This window comes from Harpia harpyja, chromosome 20, assembly GCF_026419915.1.
Source record: "Harpia harpyja isolate bHarHar1 chromosome 20, bHarHar1 primary haplotype, whole genome shotgun sequence".
In the NCBI taxonomy this organism is placed as follows: Eukaryota; Metazoa; Chordata; class Aves; order Accipitriformes; family Accipitridae; genus Harpia; species Harpia harpyja.
The window spans coordinates 5594447-5618814 of NC_068959.1; the positions used below are offsets into that span (position 1 = coordinate 5594447).

The window sequence follows — 24368 nt, forward strand, 5'->3', positions numbered from 1 at the left end:
ATCCGATTTTCCTTCTTTCTTTTAACCAAGAGAATGGAATTGCTCCAGATTTACAATGAAGCAAACTGAAAGCACAGTTGGAACCACTGTTTTTAAGAAGACCTTGCTATGCCATAACTTTTCACGGTTCAGTTGCTAAATTACACATTATAAAAATAAGTGCAATTGAGAGACTGTGTTAATCTCAGAAGTTTAAACATCGCCCTGTAATGACTGCTTTATATTGGCCCACAGTAAAGTACTTTATGGGGCATGCAGGAGATTTATCCGCACGCGTACGTTAAATACTCCTGGGAATTTTCTCACATAGAGAGACAAGGCCTGACACAAACCTAAATACGTACAAAACATTGCCGTCATTCACACTGCAACAGAAATGCCACCCAGTAAGAAAAAAATTTACAACACCTAAAGGAGATAAGAACCAATAGCCAGCATAGCAAGAAGACGTTGCTTTTGGAAGTGCAGAATTTCCTAACTTGACAATCAGTGCAGATTTTGGTAACATAACAAAAACCAACTGTCTCCTTGCAAGGAAATGAGAGCTTAGGTGTTGACTATAAATAGATCATAAAGAAACATGGGTGGTTTGCAGAGTAGTTTACTAAAGCCGAGAGTATTTAGAGCCAAATTAGGTTCTTGCACACAAAAATTCCCTGGAATTTCGGGTGAGTTCATATGCGATTCCTCGCCCAGGCAGTCTGGGGCTGACAGACGGCACCCAAGTGCCTTTCGCAATTCTCTCTGGTAATACAGAGGATCCATCCAGGCCAACTCAGACATTCCAGAGGAGAAGACTTTTAAATAAAGTAAATGTGATGGTAAAGAAGTTGCAGATATGGTACAAGTGAGTGTCTGATTGGTTTTTTTTTTTTTTAAATAATCATACATCAGAATAGTACCACAGCTAAGCAAGAATGAATCAGCCAGGTGTTCTCAGGGGACAAAATATGGTGCCGTACAAGAGAAATGTAAGCATACCCAGCAAGGCACTACATGAAGTACTTTGTAAGAAAGCATCACCTCCCTCAGCTGTAAAACAATCACAAGCAGTAAACTGAAGAGAATTCTTAATCCTTCGGTGTTATCATTATTAGAGTATCATTCACCCACTTGTCTGCAAGCTGCCTTCTTCTCCCACCAACTGCTCCGTCTTACAACAATGCCTCATTTCTGGCTCAGAAGACCAACAATAGGCTCTCCCCTGAGCTTATGGCAGCATCTCCATGATCACTTGGCAGGAGGCAGCATAACAATAATTTGACAGGCATCCTCCCAAGGAGACTCAACACATCAGTCATGCTGCTGACACACTCCACACCCAAAGGAGCTCATCCAGACTACAGAAGATTGCTAGGTACAGGCAGCTGCTCTTGATTGACTATCCAAAAGATAGCAAGTTGCACTAACAGCAGAACAAGAAAGTACATATTTCCTGCGATGGTCCTTGTGGCATTACCATGCTGGTTTGAGCTAAGTCTGCCCGAGTAAAGCAAAGCAGCAGGTAATCAGCAGAGAGGACTGAAGTCCTATTTCTAGTCCAAGAACAAATCTACTGACTGGCATCTAAAAGGAAATAGTACTACAAAAACAATTGCAAGTTACCTTTTTATGATATGCAAAGAGTCTCTCTTTCCAACAAAATAAAAATAATTACTCTTCAGAGTTTTTTTAAAAAGGAAATTGAAAAACCACAGTATGTTCAGAGGATGCACTGTTGTTGGGTAGTACCAAAACCGACCAACATTTGCTGTCCAGAATAACATGAATTATCTTGATCTGACTGCTCCAACTTAATGAATTAAAATTAACTGTGACTCTAGTGGCTTTAAATAGAATCTGTCATTCTAATATGGCACTGAAAAAAAGTAAGAGTTTGAGTCGCTCCTTCCCTTCATACAGTGCCATGAGACAAACGTCCATCAGTTTATCACCAATATACCAATTTTGCTTAGACAACTGTTGTTTAAAGAACAGTCAAGATCAATAGCTTGAAACAAAAGAAGACAGACAAATCCTCTCTTCTTTTCCTACTTGAGAAAGACAAGGGTTTGCAAATCTCCACGTAACACTTTTGGGGGGTTTTTTGGTTTGGTTTTTTTTTTGCTTAAGGTTGCTGAATGAAAGTCCTGAACTCCGAACAGCAACTCATTTCTGAGGCTTGGCATGCTGAAATGCTCTGACTTACGTAGGCAATGGGGAACTGGCTTTGACTGAGGTTTCTGCCATCTTTAAAGTATGTTCAAGGTTCCTGGCAGTTTAATTGCTCTTAAAGATAATAAAACCCTTATGAGACAGGAAGGCTGAACAATCAAATACTTCAGATTAGCTCAATCTGTATAGTTCCAAGAATAACTTCCAGTGCAGGTGATAGCAAGCATATGATAAGCAAAGTTCCAGGAGAAAGTCTGTTGAAAAAAAACAGAATTATGGGAAACAGACTGAACTGCTGGTTTTATGGACATAGCTCTACTCCAGCACTCAGGCAGTAAAACTAAAATGAACTCCCTCAAAGTTAAAAATACCCAATAAAACTCAATAGGCAAGGTAATTATTTTGACTCGACAGGGGAAGACGACAGGTCACTCATTCCCACAGAGAATAGCTTACCTTGCTGACACCAAATAGTAAGACATCTTTCAGTTCATCTGTTTTTTTCCAAAGCTATGTTTTCTGTGATATGGATTTATAACACTGGCCAAGCCTATACCACTCTGGGCCAAACAAAAACCTAAAGACCAAAAGAAACATAAGCAGCACATCCTCCAACAGCCTCTCCTGCAGTGTCACAGCTCCCCCAGGGGACCAGGCTGGTTGTCCATTTCACATTCCCAGGACTGACCTTCTGCCCACACTCTACTTATTAATGCAGGTTCCTCAAGATCTCAGCTGTGAGATTTGCTGGATCAATACTTGTCCTAGGTGTACAGATACAGTGAGTCAGGATGGCACCCAAGGGATGAAGGTACTGTCTCTCTTTCTACCTTTCCCTTAGAAAAATGGAAGTGAACACCAGTCAGCAAGTGAAGGTGTTAGCTCTAATATTAGAGAATAAATCCATGATAGACATACACTTGAATGACTGAAACTTTATATTGCATGGGTTATAAAGGTAACACTTGCAACATCGGCTGCTTTTCCCTTTCTCCTAGCCCTCCTAGCAAGGACCCACATACTCTCTATGGAAGTTATGACCTTCTATAGATACAATATAATACAGGTCTGTCACAAAAGCAAAACTGAAAACTCCAGCAGTAATGTAAAGCAGATATTTATTGTCAAGCAGTATCACATTGAAGTAAGAAAATGCCATAGTAACTAACAAAATACAGGTGAATGTCTTGTGAATTCGCCTGATTTTAGTTTCTGACATCTTCAAAAAAGAAAGTTTTGGTTTGGCTGACAGGAAACCACAAAGTACAACTGTCCTGTAAATGGAGCAGACATACACAGTGACAATAATTATACGCAAAATAAATTAGCTGTAAATTGATCTATTTACTGTGTTTCTAACCACCTAATATTTTTTTCTTCATATTTGAGGATTTGGGCTTGCTTTTTTTTTTTTCCCCTCATCCTAAAAGTCCCAATATTCTTAGGTCTCAGTACTGTAGGGACCAGTTTTCTAAATGTTTATTCTCTGGGCTAGCAATAGTGGTTTATTCCACTGAGAAGATAAACAATTAGCTTAAAGTTTAATGTTACAGACAAATGACTTATGTTTCTAGTAATTACTCAAGCTGGGGGAGCAAGTTTTTTCATGAAACAAATTATGAAATTGCTTGTTTGTTTAGTAATAGTCAAGCATACTAATATTTCAGAGTTGTGAAAATGACATTGGTTTCTCCAGCCTAGCCAGTCAAACCATAAGATAAAAAGCTTGAAGTTAACAGCGCAAGTACAGCGCTCTGAAGAAAATTAAAAAGCCCCATGCTGCCCTCCCCCGCCCCCCAAAACAGTCCAGTTACTTTAGAAAAGGTAATAGTGCCCGTTGAATAGCATGGCCCCTAACCCATTCTCTTGAAATTCTCAAACAGAACACATTAAAGTTCAAGGGTAAACAACGATACAAGGAAAACAACAGAAATCAGCATACCTTTTAACAGCAGGAGAACACAGAAAACACCCTTAAGGTGAGCTGTTCCAATTAAGCACCTTTCTTTCAAACAAATGTTGGAAGACAGGTTTAGTCCTTGACTAAAATACACCTTCTTGTGACTTCTAATTGAAATCAAACACTGATTTATAACCACAGTGCTTTTCACCACTGAGATGGGAAAGGTACATGCAATGTACCTTCAAATAAGTCCTTCAAATTATATTCTGACAAAATACATCAGGCTCAAGTGAATCATCTTCAGGAGTGACCTTAGCTCAGTGATGTAATCAGCAATTAAAATTCTAAAGTTGCTAATATGCCTCCAGTAATTGTTTTCTAAGTTACATCCAAGTACCTCCCTTCATAATGGAATTTGTGTCTGCTAAAAAAAATGCTGAAACACAAGTCTCAGTTTCACAAAGCACAGGCCAGCTGTATGTCATTTGGGAATCTGCTCTGGTATAAATAATTTTGTTCTCCCCAGACAACCAAACCAAGATAAATGGGGAAAATAGCAGTTAAGTCACACCTGTTGAGAATTTTGTCTTTTTATAATCACCTGACACCATAAATTTATCATGTAATTCTACATTCACTTTGTCAATAGAAAAGCTACTGGAACTATTACATGCTGGTTAAGTGTAAGGTTATTTATCCCAAGAGGATACAGGTAGTCATGACAATAACATTTACTTCAGATAATATTGATTACATAGCCAAGGGATACACATATTATGCTTTCCAGTGTCTGTAACTTGGAATGCTTGAGATGGTTTCCACTGAGCTCTCACCCCTGATGCTCTTCCTGAGGGATGTGATGTTGTAGCCTAGGTTTATTAGGATTGTGTTCAATCAACCAGTCAGCAAGCCAAATCTGTGGAACAAAAAGCCAAACATTTTCAGTTTTCTGTCATTTTCTATTAAGTGTATGGGAGAATATTAAAAGCATTATTTGAAACCTCTGATACAGACACTCTCCTACCATGCTGCAAAATTAAGACCTTTCAGAAAAAAATGGACATACAAATAACCTGTTTTTTCAAAATATTCTTTTAAATCTTCACAACTTATATTGGTTTTTGAACAATTCACACTGACCTTTAGAAGACAGCTTTTTCTGGCAATGTCTACCTTTCTGTATGTATAAGAACATTTGAGCCATACTTCATATAATCCCATCAACTGTTTTGGAATGAGGCTGTACAATATGCATGAAACTGCTTAATGAAATATTACTCCCAACAACACTTACAGATACTTTCTCTAGTAACCATTCATTAAAAGTGCCAGTCTTCTGCACTGAAATCACCTTATAGTACCTAAAACTTAAGAACAAAACATGGTTACTTTTTGAAATTCATCTTGCAAGTTTTCCAGCACATTGTACTTAAATAAGAATGTGAGAGGTAGGAATGCCTCGAGCCCTGATTCCATCTGCCAATGTCTCAGCCTGGCCTTACACAAATTAACCCTTTGCCTCTATTCCTCCACTTGTAAAGAGAAGTTTTTAACACATCCTTATTTACTTCACAAGGCTGTTGACGATTAGTTTCTGGAATGCTAAGTACAACAAAGTTCATACCATACTGTGAAGTGAAAGAACTGATAGAATAGTAGATCAGTAAGGTAAGCAACACTCTCCTTTTATTATCAGGTACAAAAAGATTGGTTTGCAAAGAAAGAGACAACAAGCAGAGCACTATGACAATCCTCACACGTTAGTCAGCCGTAGCAGAAGAACCGTAAGAACTCAAGACAAAAATGGAAAACAAAAACAAAAACCCAAACAAATCCCAAAACATAAAAGCCCAAAAGCCCTTAGAAAAACTACTTGGGAAAAAGAAATTTTTAAATCATTCGAGCCTGATTAAATTTATTCTGTGTTACTTAGGGAATTGTATGCGATAACCTCTGTGCTGCTAATATTTCTGAGTGGACAGATAGTTTCTGATGCCATCTTCAAAAAGAAAGAAAAAAAAAAAAAAAAAAGAGAAAAGCCAAATCACCCCAACTTCAGTTCTTCAGTTCCTGGAAGGATACTAAGGAAAAAAAAAAAAAAATTCCATCAATCTCCCTATAAGTCACCTAGCAGATAATGAACTGAAAAGCAAGAGCCAACATATATTTTGGAAAAAAAGTAGTATCAAATCAACATTATTTTCCTTCTGTCACAGACATTATGGAAAGAGAAGAAGGAGCAAATATCATGTTTTCATTTTAGTAAAGCTATTGACACTGCTTCATATAGCTTTCTTACAAGCTCAATGAAGTTACTATTAGTTACCACAACTGGCTAGAAAATTGTGCTCAGAATGTAGAGATTAACCGGAAGCAAAAACAAACAATGAGTTAGAGAAATGTGACTTATAAAATAAGAGGAAAAAAAAAATCAGTTTTTAATATAGCGAAGTGATGACTAAAGGGAAAAAAAGATGGTAACCCTCTTCAAATATGCAATAGGTTGCTGCAAAAAAAAAAGGAGATATTACATTGTCTCCAATGTCCTGTGGGAATAGTAAAAGGAAAAAAATAAAAATAATGAGCTTAAAATTGGAGCATGGGAGATCTAGGCTAACTTTTAGTGAAAGCTTTTCAACCAAGTATAATTAAGCACTGGAACAGATTGCCTAGGGAGACTGTAGATTCTCCATCATTTGGAATGCTAAAGAACAGGCCAGACAAACATTTGTTAGGAATGGTTAGATACAATTGGACTGGCCTTTGGGCAAAGGGATGGATGAAAAGACCTCTTGATCTCTGATTTCTAGATTTCTATGGTAACAGTGCCAGATTTACAGACATAGTGAACAGATTATAAAACTGGAACAATCACAGTACACTTAATCTGACCCCATGTATACCACATAATTCATAGAAACACTCATGAATTATTTTTCAGGCTTTTTTTTCTGAAATGTATCTTTTAGAAAAATGCAATGTTGATTAAAAACCTGATAATGATGTAGAATGCACCACAACTGCCAGTAAATTGTCACATTGATTAATTATCTGCATTCTTAAATAAGTACTACTGTGAATGACTTGAACTTTAAGAATACAAAAAACATTTACCATTTTTCCAGATGAAAGAAAGCTAATTTTGTTTAGGAGCTGGGAAAAAAAAAAAACACAACTAAAAAATCACCCAACACCAAAAGAACAACAGGAAATTAACTCTAGTCTTTCCACAAAGAACTGTAATTTGAATGACATCCATGGTTAAAAGGAATAACATGTGAGAGGACGGCAAGATGCACCAGCTTGATAACTAGAAAGGGGTCATAAGAAGACAGAAGAATTTTCTGTAGAGCAGTTTGACTATTCAAGATAGGTTTCACTCAGAAGAATCATAATTCATTTTCCTGGTGAACTGTGGAACAACCCAAGTAAATGCTAATCCATGCTGTATAGCCAAAATAATAGCTTATCCTGAAAGATTGATAATATTGATCTAAATAAACATAACAATGGCAAGATATAGACAGCCTTGCTAAGAACTCTACAGTATTTTACTCAACTGTGTAACTACTACCAGTGTGATTAGCATCTAATCTCACTTAGTATCTATTGTATGAAAGCTATTTCATTACAAACTCACCTCAGAAACAGTAAATAAAGTAAAAACTTATATTCGACATCATATGATAGTACCCATTTACCTTTCCAGCCATCTGTAACAACTATATGTTAGAAAGAGTTTTACAGAAGTCACCTAACACCACCACCCCCCCCCCCCATCATTTCATCAAGGCTGATTTCATTTAGTCTTGGCCCTCATTTCATCTATTAACAAACCAATCAACTTCTTGAAAGGCGAATGTTATTTGATTAGCTCATTAGCAGGTAGCTAAAACAGCACAGCTCTTTAATAAACGAGTACCTTTCCGACGTACAGGGACTTTACTAATGCAAAGTAAATGTATCACAAAGCATACTACACAATACTGATGTACTGTACATACCATTGGATCTGCTGGCTTCTCTTTACACAGTGCAGTGAGCCCAGCTAATAACGTAGGCTTTACATAAAGGTTCAAGTAATCCCTAGCTCTTTGTCCAGCTGGAATTGGCTCCAAGATCACTGTAAGGAATAACCACAGGTGTTGGAAAGCAGCTTATAGAGCAATTAAAAAAGGCATCTTTCAAAGGTTGTTTAGATATGAGCTGCTGTTTTCCTTAATAAGTTAATAATACATAATGGTTTTTATAGCTTCTTCCACAACAAACTGCAAAGAAACTGCCTAAACCCCTTTACAATGTCCCTGAGGTAATCTTACTAATTATAGCCAATTATGAAAGGGGAGGAAATCAGATCATCTGGGGAAAACCTATATCCTTGAAGATGCATTGAGGGCAGGAGAGAAACAATATATCCCATATTTAGTACTTCCTTCTTGCAGTGTGAAGCTGGTTTCTGAAGACCCTAAAAATTTCACCTTAAGTCCAGCTGTGTCATTATGGTGAGGAGAAGAAACATGGTTTACAACAGGTAAGGTTTGCAGGGAAGTGCAACATCTTTTATTATTAAACTGATACAGTTGACAAAAACAGACAAGTTTTTCTAGCAGTTTCCCTTGTATCTTTCTGTCAAAGAGCAAAGCTGTCTTCCAACTGTTACACTACAAACAAGAGATTCTCTCCCAGCCTCTCCAGGTTCTATGGCCCAATTCTCTGGCACTTAACTTTGGAACTGCACTATCACGTAAGCATCCAGCTGCTGTTGAACAGGAATTACTCAGCCTGAGTCCAAGAAAAGTCAGTCTTCTCAAGCCAACAGTGTGATAGCTTCCCATTTCCTCTCATTTACCAGCTTTGCTCCCACTCCCTGACCACAGAGTTTGAAAAGTAGAAGCAATCCCTGTAATGGCTCTTCAGATACATTTTGGTATACCTTTCATAGCAGAAAATACCAGCTTATACATAAAGAGACTCACATTCTCATAAAGCAAACAAACCCAACCTCTTCTAAATCCGATTGTATCTAGAGTCTGGACAGAGACAATTAATAACGGGGAAGGACACTATCCTCCCAAAGACTGGCAATGTATTATTTGCACCATTTTACCTTCTGGAAACATGAATCGAATTTCTCTTTCTGCTGAGGAAATGCTGAGACTGCCGTGAAGTGCATTCCTCAGATCATCAGTCCCATAGATTGCTCTTAAGCTAAAAACAAGAGAAATAAGTGCTTGGTAGGTGACTGCAGATCCCTTCCAAGTCTCTACAGTCTGAGAGCATATAAAAGCAAAATATATGGACTAATTAACAAGGCATTGGCTTGATTTTGTTTTTTAAACAAAATAAGTAGCTACCTAAAATTTAGGTTCATGCACGTAGCATTCTCCATAAAACAGGTGAACTTTACATACTAAAAAACAAAGGTGAACAGCTATGTTAAGCAAAATTTAAGAGATAAGAAGCCACTCCAAAACCGTATCTCTACTGTACAAAAAAAAAAAAAAAAAAAAAAAAAGAAAAGAAAGAGAGAGGGAGAGAGGAATTCTGGTCTCAGTTAAAAGAATTACAAAACCCTACTGACTTCCCCAAGGCCAATCAATGAGTTACCTGTGAGGGTGAGTTCTCCTAGCTCTTATGCTGTTTGATGGTCCAAGCAATTCCTTCCAGTATGAGACTGCACAATATCTGGCAAGAACCATAGCAACTAAAGGTCCAGAACTCATATAGGCTGTTAAATTGGGAAAAAACACTTTTCCATATTGGTCTGCATAAAAGTTGCTACATTGCTCTGGGCTTAACTGGAGTGTCCGTTTCTATAAAGTGTAAAAGAAAAAAAAAAAACGGAAAAAAAGCTTGCCAAATTAAGATAGCTTGCTACCTCAGGTAGGATACAGTCCTCTGCTGCAGACTTATCTTCAAGTGCAGAACAGATACAGTAACAACCCAGCCTAAGCTGATTGTCCCAGATCTGATCCTCTTTGAGATACACAGTAACAAAGAGCAAGAGTTTTCCAAGTTAATTAAGCAAACAAGCCCTTTGAGTAAGATGTGACTTTAGCCTACAAAAACTACAGCATTTTAAAACTGCTGGATGACTTATAGTCAGGGTGCAGTACACAAAAAGTGAAGAGCATTACAAGGGCAGGATTTAATTACTCAGCTGCTCCAGCATAATATTCTACTCTTAAGCAATTTTCTCTTCAGCCCACACCATTAATTATGCAATTGTTCTATTTTTCATTCAGGACTCACGCTTTATGGTTCTCTCAATAGCTGCCCAGCCTGCAGGTGGCCAGGATTAGGACAAGTTTGGGAGGTTATCAGAAGGCATAGGGCAGTCATGAAAAGAGAAGTAAATAAATAAATAAATTTAAAAGTGCATTCTTTGACCCCGAACTTATGCAACACCGAGTATCACAAATTCGGATTCTTAATAACTTTGGTGCCAAAAGTCACTGGAGACATCAGAAGATGCTTTAAACATCTTGTCATTAAAAAAAAAAACCAACTAGTCTCACTCATCTTCTGATACATTTCATATAAATAAAACAACCAGAAAGGTAAGGGAGGAAATTAAAAAGAGCAAATGTGGAAAAGGGGCATTTACAAGAATAAGAAAAATTATTACACTTCCGGGGGGGGGGAGGAATCACCTTAAAATTATACCTAGAAGCCCGGTCGTCGCTCAGCTCAGTGATACAGAGCCAGCTACCAGGGCCAAGGGCGCTGCCGCGGGGCCGGCATGAGGAGGAGGAGGAGGAGGAGGAGGAGGAGGAGGCGGCGGGGGGGGTGCGGGTGGGGAGGGGGTGAGGAGGAGGAGGAGGAGGAGGCGGAGGCGGAGGAGGCGGCGCCGCCGCCGCTGCGGGAGGCCCCGGCCGCGCCCCGCCGCCGCCGCCGGCAGGCGCGGGGGAAGAGCGCCCCCCAGCGGCCGCCGCCGCGGGCTGCCCGGGGCGCAGCGCGGTGCCGACCCGCCGGGAAGGCGGCGCGGGGTTCTGCCTTGTCACGGTCCGGTTAGAAACGACAGTGGACGGCGAGGAAGGTCGTCCTGCCAGGCACGGAGCAGCGTTGCCGGCTCCTCGCCGAAGAGCCCGACGAACCCCTCGCTTCAAGCGATCCAGCGCTCCTCCTGTTTTATTTCCCAGATTCTGACCTACTGTAATAATTTCTTTTTTTTTCAAAGGCTCTTACAGAGCGAGTGTATGAAGAGGACTGAGAGAATACATTTCTCGTTAGCTAACGGCAGATTTTCTCTTAACGCAATCTCTGCTGAAAGTCGCACTCTAGAGCCTGTCCCAGCAGCATGGGGCCTGACAGGGGTGCTCGAGGCAACGTTCCCATGGCCTCCATGGCACTCCAAAATGTAAAAGGACAAGCTCAGTAAGGCCTATTTAAGTGAAACATTTGTAATACATTTAAATATCCATAAAGTCCATTTACATTAAAATCAGTGGAAACAAAAAATACGTCAGACTGCAACTGGCCAGCTATCTAATTCAACCAATTTTCTGAGTATCCACTTGGCAAATGCATGCTGTATGAAAACTTGTGATACCAGAACGATACGCTCTCCAGAGAGTTACTTTGGAGAGTCTACATATCTGCTACATCTGTTTGCTAAATTCAAGTTTATTAACAAAGTCTGTGTTTTCCTGTGGTCAGCAAAATAGTTGGTCTGTTCTGTTCCATCCCATGCACCAGTAAAATGTATCCTTACAGAATCTGGCAGCGGTGGTTGATGACACATGAAAAATATAAATTGATTTTTGGACACACTAGCTTTCAGTCACTGGCTTGACTGCTGAAACTTAAAATAAATACTGTTCTGACTTATAAACTGCAGTTATTTCCTCTGGAGCACAGCCTGTTACCTGAACGATCAGGAATCCTGATCGGAGAATGAGATCCTCTATTTCTTCTTCTTTATCAACGACATCTGGTTTGATGAGGGCCAGAGTTCTTTCCACAAAAATCTGAGGTTCGGGCATTAGCATCTGCATCTTGGCTTCTGAATTAGAATTCACGTACTCCTTTTGTACTGCAATGACACCAGTTCATGATAATTGGAGTTTGTCGACTGCGCAGTCACCTGCGGTGACATTTACCATGTACTCTAGAAATGGAGCAGATCATCCCCGTTTCACAACACCCACGTGAGATTTTTCTCTGGACTAGTTGACACTCTTGTAGTTGACACTCCCGTTCTCAGTGCAGCAATATTTTGTGGAAAATAAGCCAAAAATTAAAAGTCGTTAGCCAATCATAAAGTGTAAACTATTCTAATATTTCACTAATTAACTCAGACAACATATGAGAGAAGGAGAAGCGTTACCATACACTTTGCTATGTGCAAGAGCGAGCCTGGCTCACTGAGCTCCCACATCCTCCATCCCCCAACTGTGTGTTCCACCAAACCCAAAATCTGTATTCTCACGCATGAAGATTGTGGCGTGGGACTTACTACTTGGAGCTAGTCCATCTGTAAGCCTCAGGGTATTTCTCAATTGTTATTTAATTCCTACATTTATGGACTCAGGACAAAGTACCAGTTCTCTGTCTGAGCGGATCAGGCCATTAGCAAGCTATCAGGATACAAAATTGTTTTGTGAATCGCGGAACTAGCCCAGGCAGACAGGTTTCCTACAGACTTGTGACCACTTGTGACCTTCTTTTTTCCCCCTCTTGCCTCTGCCTCCACACTCCCAGCCCTGGGTCTCTCTCCATCTGCGCTGGACAAGACACGGGTACACAGCCGACTGGCCAGCTCACCGCTGCAAAAACCCATATATAATTGCTGAGTTATACCTGCCGCCTTGGTCGGGATGATCTTTTCTGCACCTATACCTTTGAGACTTCTCCTTGGCTTTCAAATTTGGTTGAGCAGCCTGCGGCCTCTGTTGGGGAGTAAAGACGGAGAGCTGAGCACAGGACCGCCGGGGCTGCCATTGCCTAGGAACCAGGTTGAAAGTACACACACCCGGAGCGCTCGGAGCAGCCGGCCTGGAGCCAGAGCACCCTGTCGCGGACACCGGCGGCCGAGGGACCCGGGACTCGGCGGAGACCCGAGGAAGCGGCTCCCTTTTCTCCACAGACCCCTCCCCGCCGCCCGACTGGGAGAAGGGCTCAGCCCCACCTACCCTGAGGGACCCGCCGCCATACCGCCAGCTCCGCCTGCTCTGCCCCCCACAGCGGTTGCGATGGGTCCCCCGGCCCGGCCCGGCCCGCCGGCACCGCCATGCCACGCACCTTCCCGCTCCGCCGCCGTTGCTAGGTGACGGCGGGGCCGGCTCCCCGGGCGGAGCGGCCACAAGATGGCCTCCGCGCCCCTCGGCTGTGTGCTGAGGCGCTGAGGGGGGGTGTCAAAAAATGGCGGCCGGGGAGCGCCGGTGTGTGGGGAGGGAGAGGCCGCCGTCCTCGGCCTGCCGCGGAACGCGTCTCGCAGGGCGGGACAGCCGCGGTCTCCGGGCAAATAATTGAGGGCCACATCTGCGTGTTTATGGGCATCTCATGGGGTACGAGAATAAGGAAGGGAGCAGCGTGATCTGGAGGGGAGCTATCGAAAATCTCCTTTCTCTGTGACAATAAAAGCTTTATGTCGGTCTTACCTCACACTCAGGACTGCTGAGGGAAGCATGATCACACAGTAAACGTTCATAAACTGAGGGAACACTGTTTATTGGAAAAAGACTAAGTACACAAGCCATTCTTCAGGTTATTTAAATATCAGTATTTATTGTGGGAGCGTGCGAGGTTTCCTGTTTACATGCCCAATCGCCGTCAGTGGGATCTGGAGCTTAGAGTACGCAGCCTTCCAGCATACCAGATGTAGTAACCTGAATCTACAGCTCTCTAATACTGTTTTTCAGCATTTTTTATTGAATTACAGTGTCTATCCAGTGCTACTTAACTTCTGTCACAAAACCAAACGTGTAATGAGTAAGAAACAGTCACTGTTTTCCGAGTTAAACCGTAATGAGGTGAGCCATAAACAGAGCTGGGGAAGCCGCGCTCCCTGGGGATTTCTACCAGATTTTACCACCATCGTGCCAACACCCTCGCTCCCTGCACGCTCCCTATTTCCCCATCTCCCCAGGGTCGCTCCCGCTCGGAGCAATTCCAGGACAGCCATCATCCGTCCGGCGTGAGCTTCTGTGCCGTAGCCCGGCCCGTGACCTGGAAGCCGAAGTGCTGGGTGCTCCGGTATCGCCGCCCTGGCCGCCCTGTTTACCCCGGGCAGGGCTGCGCGTGCTGCGGCCGGCTCTCCGGGCTGAACGCCTGCCAGCTGGCCCGGCACTATCGGGGTGTGGGCCGGCGAGCGGCGCTGATAACTACTGAGCTCGCTCCGCAGCCGTGCTCCTCTCCTTTGGGCCTCATCTCCTCTTATTGCCGCTTTCTCAAAAACTGTGGGATCTGAGGTGCTGTTAAGGCCTCCGGCCTGCTGGTGAATTCAGCCGAAACTGGCCATTGCATGTGGGTCCTTGAGGTGACACTGACAAAGGGACGGAGAGAAAACACAGGTGTATAGGCTTCAATTTTTTTAATGAAATCAGACCGCAAGTAGATGCAAAGAAGAAAAGACAAAAAAACCCCAACCACTTTAAGAGCCGTAGATGCTGACACTGTGTACCCTGGTTAGCAGAGGAAATAGCAAATTTACTGCAAAAGCTGTTTCTAGTGTAAGAAAAATCCACTTTGCCTTAATCTTTTTAATGAGTAATGTAAATAATGTAAAAATAGAAACGAGAAACAAAGCTATGCGATTATTTCCTTGCAGCCAGTTTGAGATATGTTTAAAAATCAAAGACTGAAGTTTTTATTCACATACTTTTAAAAATAAAGGTTCCAAGTGCACAAGACTGAGTAACTCAGATACAGACTTTGCTTCACTGATACAGGCACATGGTGTTTGTTTCTTTCACAGAGATACCTTATCCAATATTTAATTTGAAGACATTGTGAACACTGCAACTACACAAAGATAGTGGATAAACACGTTTTATTAAAAAAAAAAAAAAAAGCTGATAGAAAGAGTTCACCATTTTTTTAGTTTAGTTCAGAGTTAATTCGGCAAGAGTCATTTCTTTTCAAAGTCAATGAGCGCAAGTCTGCCAGCCCTAGCTTAGATTTAGCAGTTCAAAGGCTTCCTCAGCCTGGCTGAATGCTTCAGAATTATTATTACATAAGAAATGGTGAATTTAATATCCGTGTAAAACATTGCTAACATTAATCTCTTGCAATTTCTTTATTGTGTGTGGGTTTTTTTCAGCTAACGAAGTTTAAAAAAAAAAAAAGTATCTTCCTGTGCATTCTTATATGCTGCAGTTTTGCCAGGAGCAGGGTCCTGTGCGCTTCACTCCCCACCACGGGCCCTCAGTCTGTGTCAGAATTTCTCCTCCTCGCTGTTTCCAGAAGCATTTCTGGAGGGCGGAGATTGTCTAATTTTAGTACCTCGGAGAATCCTCTGCTCTCCAATGAGCGGGCGGCTGCATCTGGAGCTGCAGCCAATTACCCAGGGTTTCCTCCTGCTACGCTTCCCACGATGGTTTAATAAAGCAGACTTACAAATTTAAAGTGGCCCCACATGTTAAGAGAAAATAACATTATGTGTTCCCTAACAAAGACGTATCTTTTAACAGTAGTAGGATCTCAAAGGTTTCTTCTAAAGCCTTGGATTCCATAAACCTAACCTTACAACCCTGTGTTAATATCATTATCTTATGTTTACTCTCTCTACAGTGCTGGAAAAAAATATTTCTGATAACTAAAAGGCTGATCTGAAGCATCTTCCTTAACTTCTGTAGGCCAGGGATGTGATTTTAAGAAAAGAAACAACAACAAAAAAAAGTAAAATTATAATTACAATGTAATGAACCGTTACAGTTCTGAATACTTCTCTGGGCATAGCTTTGCTGCTGTATCTTATCTGTTAAGCGGTTTAACAAGCCTTAGTTGTCTCACTTATTTTTAGCTGGCATGGAATATAAAACACTGGAAGATTGTGGCTCCAGGCACATTTGTATTCTAGTAACAGCAGATAAGTAGCTTTTTAAGGAAAAATATTATTTCAGAGCTTTGTACTCCAATACTGCAAGAAGGTGGAGAAACTAATGTCTTGTAGACTGTTAAAAAAAGAAGGAAAGAAAAACAGAATGATGAAAATAATAGAGCAAAGAAAAGCTAAAGAAATAATGCCAACTAGTTGCATTGATTAAAAATGAAGCTTGCACATCTTTTAGCTTTATTTACATTTTGACGTTAAGCACAAAAAAATGTATTTGCTTTAACAGCAATTTACTAGCTACACATTTACCACACATACAACTTTCATCCACCACTGACTTTTTTTTGCTTCTGTCTCTCATGCTAAACTGTCATACCTACCCACAGTGCAGGCTTACCTTCAGCACTTGCTTCATCCATGCTTGCTTTTGTAGCGCAAAGTGTCTCTGACGGAAATCCTGTGATCAAGCTAACTTCCTTTCCTGCAAACCTGCTTTCTCCTCCATTTCTGCCTTCTTACAGCTAAACAATTCTACTTCTGCAGCTTATCTGCACGCCTGTAATCCTAGCTAGCTTTTCATTGCTGCTGACTAACCCTTGTCAAGCTTTCCTTTCTGCTTTCCTCTACTTGCTATCTGACCATTTTCTTCAGAGATAAAAATCAACAAAATATTCTCTTGATGCTTCCCCTTTCTACAAGTGTCTAGGTGGCATTAACAAAAATCTTACCTACGCATCTTCTGTAACTCCATCGCTTGCCCTATTAACCTCACCCTGTTTCATTTCCTGATCTTCCTCACCACCCACTCTTTCATTTGTTCACAGCTTTAGTCATTCAGTCTGCCCTGACCCCCCAGCACTCCCACAGATACGCTTGTCTCTTATGTTAAAAAAAAAAAAAAAAAAAAAAAAGCCTTTGGTAGAAGCACCTCTTGTCTTCTTACTTTTACAAATCTTCCAATCACACCTCTTGTCTGGTTCTACCCTAAATCCCCTACAAACTTGGTTTTGCTTCCTCTTGTCATCTGAAAGCTTCTCAACCCAACTTAAACCAATCTCTTCTTTGGCCTTCAGTCACGTTTAGCATAGCTAGCTAGTGCCGTATCTTAGCTTTTGCAATTACTCTCATCTGTTGCTTCTCCAGTCACTATTTCAGCTTGGCTTGTCAGTACTGTACCTTGTGTTTCTTTCCCTTTTCTGCAAGAGCAGTGGTGAGCACAGTTCTTGACTCTCCTCCCTTCCCTTCTAGCTCGTAGCTCAACAGCCTAATGGGCAAATATAGATATGATTGCCTCTTACTACTGTCTCCTTTCAAACTTCAGGCGTCTCCATTGCATTTAAAGTCTTGGTAATGAGCATGTGTTAGACAAACCATCTGCCTGACGTACCATCATTTTACAGCCAAATGTGCAAAGGAGCAGGTGGAACCTTACAGCCAGGAGCGGGGTTTGGGCTCAGATTGGTCTAAACTGCTGTGCAGATGTCAGCCAAGACGCGATCTTTGTGATTTATTGACGTGGCTGGGAATCTTGCTCAAGCTCTCCTCACCTCAGTTATTGTTGACATCCTTTTCTCTGGCCTCAACAAATAAAGCATTTGCTTCCATTCAGAAAGCTCTGCAACACGATTTTCTTAGTTCTTCAGTTTAACTATGTTAGTTCTCCACACCTTTCCAAAGAGAGCCTTCTCTATCACACAAAAGTGTTAGTCTTCAACTGCAAGCCCATTCACACACTGATCTGGTCCTACTGTACCTTTTGTTTCACTCTGAAAGGGTATGTCCTGTTTCCTGCCAGCTGGTACAACTGAACTCCACTAATGCACTTTCAAATAAAGACCTTCCTGCTTTATCCCACTTTGAGCTCCTGTTGAACACCTGTAGAGGTTGGCATTGACAACTTATTTTCTATAAAGCTCCTCCTCATCTGTATATAGAAGTTCTGTATAGCTACCGCATGTAGATATTAGGCTTTTACCTAACTTTTTGGAGCAGAAACACTTGCGCTCATTTGCTCTTTCATTGTTCTGCGTAAAGTTTAACATAATACTGGCTTGGATTATCCCTGAGGCCACTAAGCTGAGATAAGTATTCAGTGTGATACTATCCACAATGAATAAATGACTGTAAGAATAAACCAATAAAAATCTTTTATTTGGCAAATTACAAGAGGCAACCAGTTAAATAAGGGGTTTTTTAAAGTTTTGTCAATGCTTCCTTAAATGCATCTTCTCTTCTTCTTAATTCCATGTAGCATAAGGCATCCTTTTGGCACTTACTTTGACCACTTACTGTCAGCTGTACCATTAAAATCAGTGGGTTTACTCACATAGTTATTATTATTAATAAAATTTATTTATTTATACTGTGCATAAAGACTAACTCAGACAGAACCTTCTTATAGCATAGTATTTTGTATCTAGTAGGTAGTCCGTGACCTGAGATGCTTACAATCAATTTAGACAAGATGGAGATAAGGTGTGGGAAAGGGATAAATTACATCAACAATTTCAAGGCAGTGAATGATAGTTGGTTCTTTTTTTTTTTTTTTTGGAAGAGGGGAACTAGAAAAATCAACACAATGGAAATAATGAGGAAATAGGATAAAGAAGAAAGGGAAGGAGGCAATGAAGACAGGTATGGCACAAAACTGGTATGAACAGACAGCAAAGGCAGGGCTTGGAGTAAAGAGCAAGTTTGATAGAACAGCAAAATTAGGCTCAAGATCAGAAAGTCCATACACAAGTAAAATTCAATTCCATTTCAGTCAACACCATGAATAATCATAGTAATTACAGGATTAAAAAAAAATGGCAGAGTGATAGTTTTTTTCTCAGCAGTAAATGTGTCAGGTAAGGATTACCACCCGAGAAGGTATGTGTGTATTTTTCTTTCACTAACCACAGGCTTTGAGTGGGGAGTGAAATGCAAGACCAAAACCCAAGTCACAACCCAGAAGAATGCTTTAAAATTACCTGTGGCACCATGGGGCCTGGTGAGACCCCATCTAATCTTAACAACCCATATTCTCAAGTTTCTCAGTCTTTGATGTCTAGATATGTAAAAAGTGACTTTGTTAGTCATGACAGTCACCATTTTCAAACCAGGCTGCTTAGCCAGTCTACAACCCCATTGTTATCCTGCTGTTGGATATGAGACATACAAGGCATCAAACAGCTATTAAAATGGGGCAACTGGGAATCACAGAAAGCCTTGGCAGTTGGGAGCTACTGTTTGGAATTGCCAAGATGAGACATGGAGGTGGACCTGACCAGGAGAAATGGGCAGCTGGAAAAGAGTACAGCTTTAAAGAAAGCACTGTTAAGCAGGAAAAGGATAACATGTGCCCAAGTACCAGTGCAAGGGCTACGAAAGGAAAGACAAGACAGGTTCAGCAAAACAAGAAAGAGAACTGAAAAAGAGAAAGGAACGAAAAGGGAAACGTATGGAGAAGTCAAAATGAAATGACAATCATTCAAGTCCTTAGCAAGGCTTGATGAAATACAAAGGAGCTGTTTGGGGTAGTGAATCTTGCAAGGAAATTAAGTAACACATGTATCATCAAAAGCACTCGGTTATATCCATCAGCTGAACCTAAACTTATGTGACAGGCTCATATAAACTGTTTCCAACTTCAGTTTACTCTCAGGTGTTGGTCTATAAACTTGTAACTTCAGCACAGATGTATTTCTGTAGTCAGGCCACAGCTGCATCCATAAAAACCTGCAAAAAGAAGGTGGACAGAGCACAAGGGTGGTAGCATTTACCACTTCAGCCATCCCAGTTAGATCAACCTGCAAATACCAGTTTGGCCTTAGTCACCTGTAGTGACATAAGCAAATATGTGGTGTTTTCCAATTGAAGCAGGCTAACAGCTCTGTATAAATGACTGTAGTCAGCTGACAGCCAGTGGCTTAGTTGTTTTTAATCACAAACCATATCTTTTCGGTACAGACCTCATTGATAGGTTTACAATTTAAGCCAAGCTGCCTAAAAAAAAAATCAAAAGAAGTTCATTTGCTGGATGTGGGGTAAGTTTCTCTGAGGTGGTATAAATTAGGATAAACAGTATCTTATGAAAAATTTCTTTGCTTCTAACATTTTATTTAAAGTACAATACAAGGAAAGCAATTTAAAAAATATATTCTCATGAGTATCTTTATCAGACAACATATACAACCTATCTTGCGGACATTACAATTTTCAAGTGTACTGGTTAGGCACTCTTTGTACTGTCTTTACTAGACCTGACCTCATATAACATTGTTTCACAAACTTTAGCCTAAAGAGCTGGTTGTAGAGCTTCTCCATAGTGTACCCCACCCTGCCAGCAGACTAGGTTGAGATAAACATCTCTAAAGTTCTTAGCTATTGTAGCTTGGGCTGAAAGTGTGGCAGGATGCTTACAAATTAATATCCTTCATGGATAGAACACCTGGCTGACACATCACACATACTACTACCCTACGCTCTATTCTTGAAATAACTCATGTTGGGCACTTAGATTGGTTTAATACTTTTCCATTTGTGAGCAGCAAAAATGGGGGGTGGGGAGGGGGGAGATTTCCAAAAGCAAATAGCTGCTATAGCTGAGGATTTAAAATCTAGAAATTACAAGAAAGTCTGTTGCAATTCCAGCAACAAATACGATGCAGTCTTGCTGCACATGTGCGTAGGCGTCAAAGCAGAAAGCTCAGCTTGGACCAGTTAAAGTGATGCTCATGGCAAGCACCAAAGCAAAAGAGTGGCTTGAAATTCTTGGCTGTAGTGAGGGGCTATTTTTCAAACGTTCTCCCAATACTAAGCACAATTTTCTTCTTTTTCCCCTCTTCCCCTTAAGAGGTCTGGGTTATAGCCTGAAGCAACGTTTTTATTTAAAAAAAAAAAAAAAAGCAGTGGATCAGGCCCTTACCATGAACATACCCTGTTGATTTTATTTTGTGTTCATCTTTAATGCTCTGCTTGTTGTACTGCAACAAAGCTTACAAAGCAAACCTAATGTCCCCTGTTTTACCAAGTTCCTACTTCAGAAAATGAATCCTGTAGAGGATAAAAAGTGCTCTACAAGCAGTTCACTGAAGAACAGCCTAGATCCTAGACCAGATTACTTAACAACAAAATGTATCACCACAATTTATTTTTATTCACAAGTAGCTATGTGCACTCTTGCTGAATTGTAATAGCAGATGAAAATATGCAAGCTGAGCCAGAGGAGGTATTTGACAGAGGGTGGAGCAAGCAAGTAATAATGTATGCATTCATTACTACAGAAAATTAAGTAATAATCGGTACTTTTTGCCCACAAGCAACTAGCTTTTTTTTTTTTTTTTTAAGATGTGGCAGTGAGCTTTGGCTGTCTACCCAAAAGCCAGACCCCATCCCTTTGACTGGACAAGTGGGATATTAGGAATGGTATATTGTACGAGAATTTAAAGTATGATTGCAGGGAGCAGTTGTCTTCTGCACTTTCCACACACAACTTTGTCAACAAAGTTGATATATCCTCAGGCAAAAGGAATTAAGGCCTAGGCACATGCTCAGGGCTCCAGCTCCCAGAGTTATGTAATATCCAAACCTAAGTTTCCATTAAAAACAATAAATACTGGCCCTCTCGGTTGCAAAACCAGCAGAGCTGGAAACATTAAGTAAACCTCTCGTACTGGAGTAACTGACTCAGTGTACATACCACACCTTAAGTTAAACCAGTGCAACACTGTAAGTAAATACTGCGCTCAAGTCACAGGCGTGTTTCCACAGCTTTTGCCGTGCGGGCCCCGGGGGCCCCGCCTGCCCGGTGCGGGGAAGGGGCTCTGCGCGGTTGGGGTCCCGCCGCGACCGAGCAACGGAAGAGCGTTAGGTGAGCGCTGACTCTTGACTATCTCGCCGGGGCTCTGCACCCTCAGGGGTTGGCTTTCCTCCCTGTCACGCTTGTGATTTTCCTGGACGGTAACGTTCGCCGGAGCGGGCCTCTCCCCGCCCGTCACACGGGGACAACGGCGCCGGACCCGCGGGCCCTGAGGGAGGACGGTGCTCCCCGGGCGGCCCGCAGCTCCCGGGCTACCCTGGCGGTAACGGCACCACGGCCGCCCTCCTCCTCCTCCTCCTCCTCCTCCTTCTCCTCCTCCTCCTCCTCCTCCCCGCGGGCGGGCGGGGGCCGGGGCCGCCCCGCGTCGGGCAGAACCGCCCGCAGCGCTGAGGCGAGAAGCGCAAGGCCTCCGCGCGCCGTGCCTTCCCTCCCAAGCCCAGTCCCGCGGGCCGCCATTCGCTTCACCCCGCCCGCCCCCCGCAGCGCAGCCAACAGGAAACGCCGAGCGATATGACTGACAGGCGTCAGCGGCCAACGCGGAAGCTCCTTATTGCTGTGTGGCTGAGGCTCCGGCCGTATAAAGGCGGCCACGCGTTAAGGCTCCGGGCCGGAGAGTACGTGTCTCAGGGGGAGGAGAAGGTGGCGGCGACGGCGGTGCCGGTGCGGAGCAGCCGAGCGCCGCGGGGAGGGGTGTCAGCTCCAGCGCGTAGGGGATTTTAATCCGAATTCCGGCCGGCCCGGATTTTTATTGGGAGCGGGTTTTAAAGTGAGTATGAGCGGGATGGCGCCGGCGGAAAAGGGGGGGGGGTGGGGGGGAGGGGCGGCGGGACCGGACCGGATCAGACCGGCCCGGCGGGGGGGTGGGGGGGTGGGGTGGGGGGGAGCCGCCTCGCTGACCCGCGCTCGTCTCTTGCAGGCGCCCTGTCGTCCCTCTCGCCTCTGCGGACGGGGCAGCATGTCCGAAGCGGAGCAGCAGTTGGCGGCCGCCACCGGCGCCACCCAGAACGGGCACGAAGCGGCCGAAAGCGCCGGAGAGCAGCAGGCCGAAACCGGCGGGGCTCCGGCGGCGGCAGCGGCGGCGGCGGCGGCAGCGGGCGTAGCGGCGACGGCGGGAACGGCGGCGGGTGCAGCGGCAGCGGGAGCCGGACCGGCGGCGGGAACAGCGGGGACGGCCGCTAGCCAGAACGGAGCCGAAGGCGACCAGATCAACGCCAGCAAGAACGAGGAGGACGCGGGGTAAGCGCCGCGCCTCCCTCGGCGGGAGCAGGCCGCGCCCCCGCCGCCATACCCCCCCCCCCCCCCGCCGCCCTCCTCCCCTTCCTTCCCTACCCCCGGGCGCCATGTGCGGCGGCGGAGCGCGGCCGCTAGGCCCCGGCGCGGCCCTTCGGCGGGAGCGGAAGGGAGAGGCGGGCGGCTGGCGCGCTCCGCCGCCCCCGGGGCTCCGCTCCGCCCGGCGGGGGAGGGCGGCGGGCGGCCCCGGCTGCGGAGGGATCGAGCGGGCGGGCGGTGAGCCGGCGGCCCCTGCAGCACCAGCGCTTCCTTTGTTCTGGAGCTGCCTTTTGTTGGCGCCATGTGGTGGCTGGGGGAGGGGCGGGGAGCGGGTTTGTTGCCGTCTCACGCTGTAAAATGGAAGGGGATTTACCTCGGCTGGCTCCGCATCCCGCGTTTTCCTCATCCCTTTCCCTTTTTTTTTTTAACGAAAGGAGCGGAGGGAAGGAGTTGTTTTCTGTCGAGGCGGGGGGGGGGGGGGAAGGCTGGTTCAAACTTTCTGGGGATTGCGTGACCGATCGCCACCGGCGTCGGTGTAGATGCGAGCATGTTTTGTGTCACGCCTATAAAAAAAAAAAAAATCCTGGCTTTGGAAGCTAGTCGGGGTAAGCCAAGTATTTGTGGAGGGAGTAAAGAGAAAAACAGCGTGATGGAGACGATGTGCGGTGTGTTTAAACCAGTAAGAACGATTTTGGTGTACTTCTTCGCAACGTTGTCAGAAAACGGCTTATCTCTTGCAAGTGATGTTGGAGGGCGTCAGCGTAGTTTCGCTGTGTTTTGGTAGTGGCATCCTTGTGTACAAAAGAGTAATTTCTCTCCTATCATAGTTGGTCTGTTTATGTGCTTGACTTGAAAAATTACCTGCCTGTTTCTCAAGCGGGTCTTTGTGATTCAAGCTACTCCATGTATTTAATTGGAACTCCCTTTGTTATCCGTGGGCCCTGAACCAGAGGGTCAGATCCCTTAAGTTGAACAGAGAGCTGAAGCCACAGTAGCATAACAGATCTTGGCTGTAAGGAAAGGAGTAAGACTTGCACAAGTTTCCTATAAGCTAGGGCTGGATGTACCTTTTACAGACACTACAAGGATTGAGAACCAGGCCTCTTAGCTGTGTGTGAATTTTCTTTTTACTTCAAGTATTCTGCCCTGAAAAGTGGGTGATACTCTTTCCCTTTCTTGCATAGGAAGTGACAAGTTTCAACCCCAAATCCGTGTAAAATGGAACTTATAAGAAAAGCAGG

The 24368-nt window shown here is 43.4% G+C and overlaps 2 protein-coding genes across 16 annotated transcripts in view; one reads left to right on the plus strand and one right to left on the minus strand.

The window, feature by feature from the left end:
- Positions 1-3255: 3255 nt before the first annotated feature.
- NME5 (NME/NM23 family member 5) lies at positions 3256-19441 on the minus strand. 4 transcript variants are annotated; one of them, XM_052771985.1, is made up of 8 exons: positions 16453-19441; positions 13660-14531; positions 12860-12948; positions 11926-12092; positions 9665-9870; positions 9165-9265; positions 8062-8180; positions 3256-4973 (listed from the first exon to the last, which is right to left on the minus strand). In XM_052771985.1, exons 4-8 carry the CDS (start codon positions 12052-12054, stop codon positions 4887-4889), a joined length of 642 nt encoding a protein of 213 aa, XP_052627945.1. In that variant the 5' UTR covers positions 12055-12092; positions 12860-12948; positions 13660-14531; positions 16453-19441; the 3' UTR covers positions 3256-4886. The 4 variants fall into 4 exon arrangements, with proteins under 4 accessions (XP_052627945.1, XP_052627943.1, XP_052627944.1 ...); XM_052771983.1 differs by having other exon boundaries at positions 13660-14543; XM_052771984.1 differs by lacking the exons at positions 13660-14531; positions 16453-19441 and adding an exon at positions 13301-13438.
- A 2956-nt stretch (positions 19442-22397) lies between these two features.
- The window catches only part of HNRNPAB (heterogeneous nuclear ribonucleoprotein A/B), a 31315-nt gene continuing 29344 nt past the window's right edge, over positions 22398-24368 (plus strand). For all 12 annotated transcript variants that reach the window (XR_008232716.1, XR_008232717.1, XM_052771927.1 and 9 more), the window contains exons 1-2: positions 22398-22624; positions 22775-23094. Coding sequence is in view for 10 of the 12 variants with exons in the window: in XM_052771927.1 (XP_052627887.1) it covers positions 22814-23094 (281 nt within the window). In the remaining 2 variants the exon portion in view is untranslated. The remainder of the gene's footprint in view (positions 22625-22774; positions 23095-24368) is intronic.

Bases quoted from the DNA above. Each gene is read 5' to 3' on its own strand.
- NME5 (XM_052771985.1), bottom strand. From the start codon at position 12,054: ATGCAGATGCTAATGCCCGAACCTCAGATTTTTGTGGAAAGAACTCTG. The intron at 9,871-11,925 runs GTAACAGGCTGT...TACACTTTATAG, and splicing joins CAGGATTCCTGATCGTTCAG to AAACGGACACTCCAGTTAAG. The intron at 8,181-9,164 runs GTAAAATGGTGC...TATTCCTTACAG, and splicing joins TCGATTCATGTTTCCAGAAG to TGATCTTGGAGCCAATTCCA.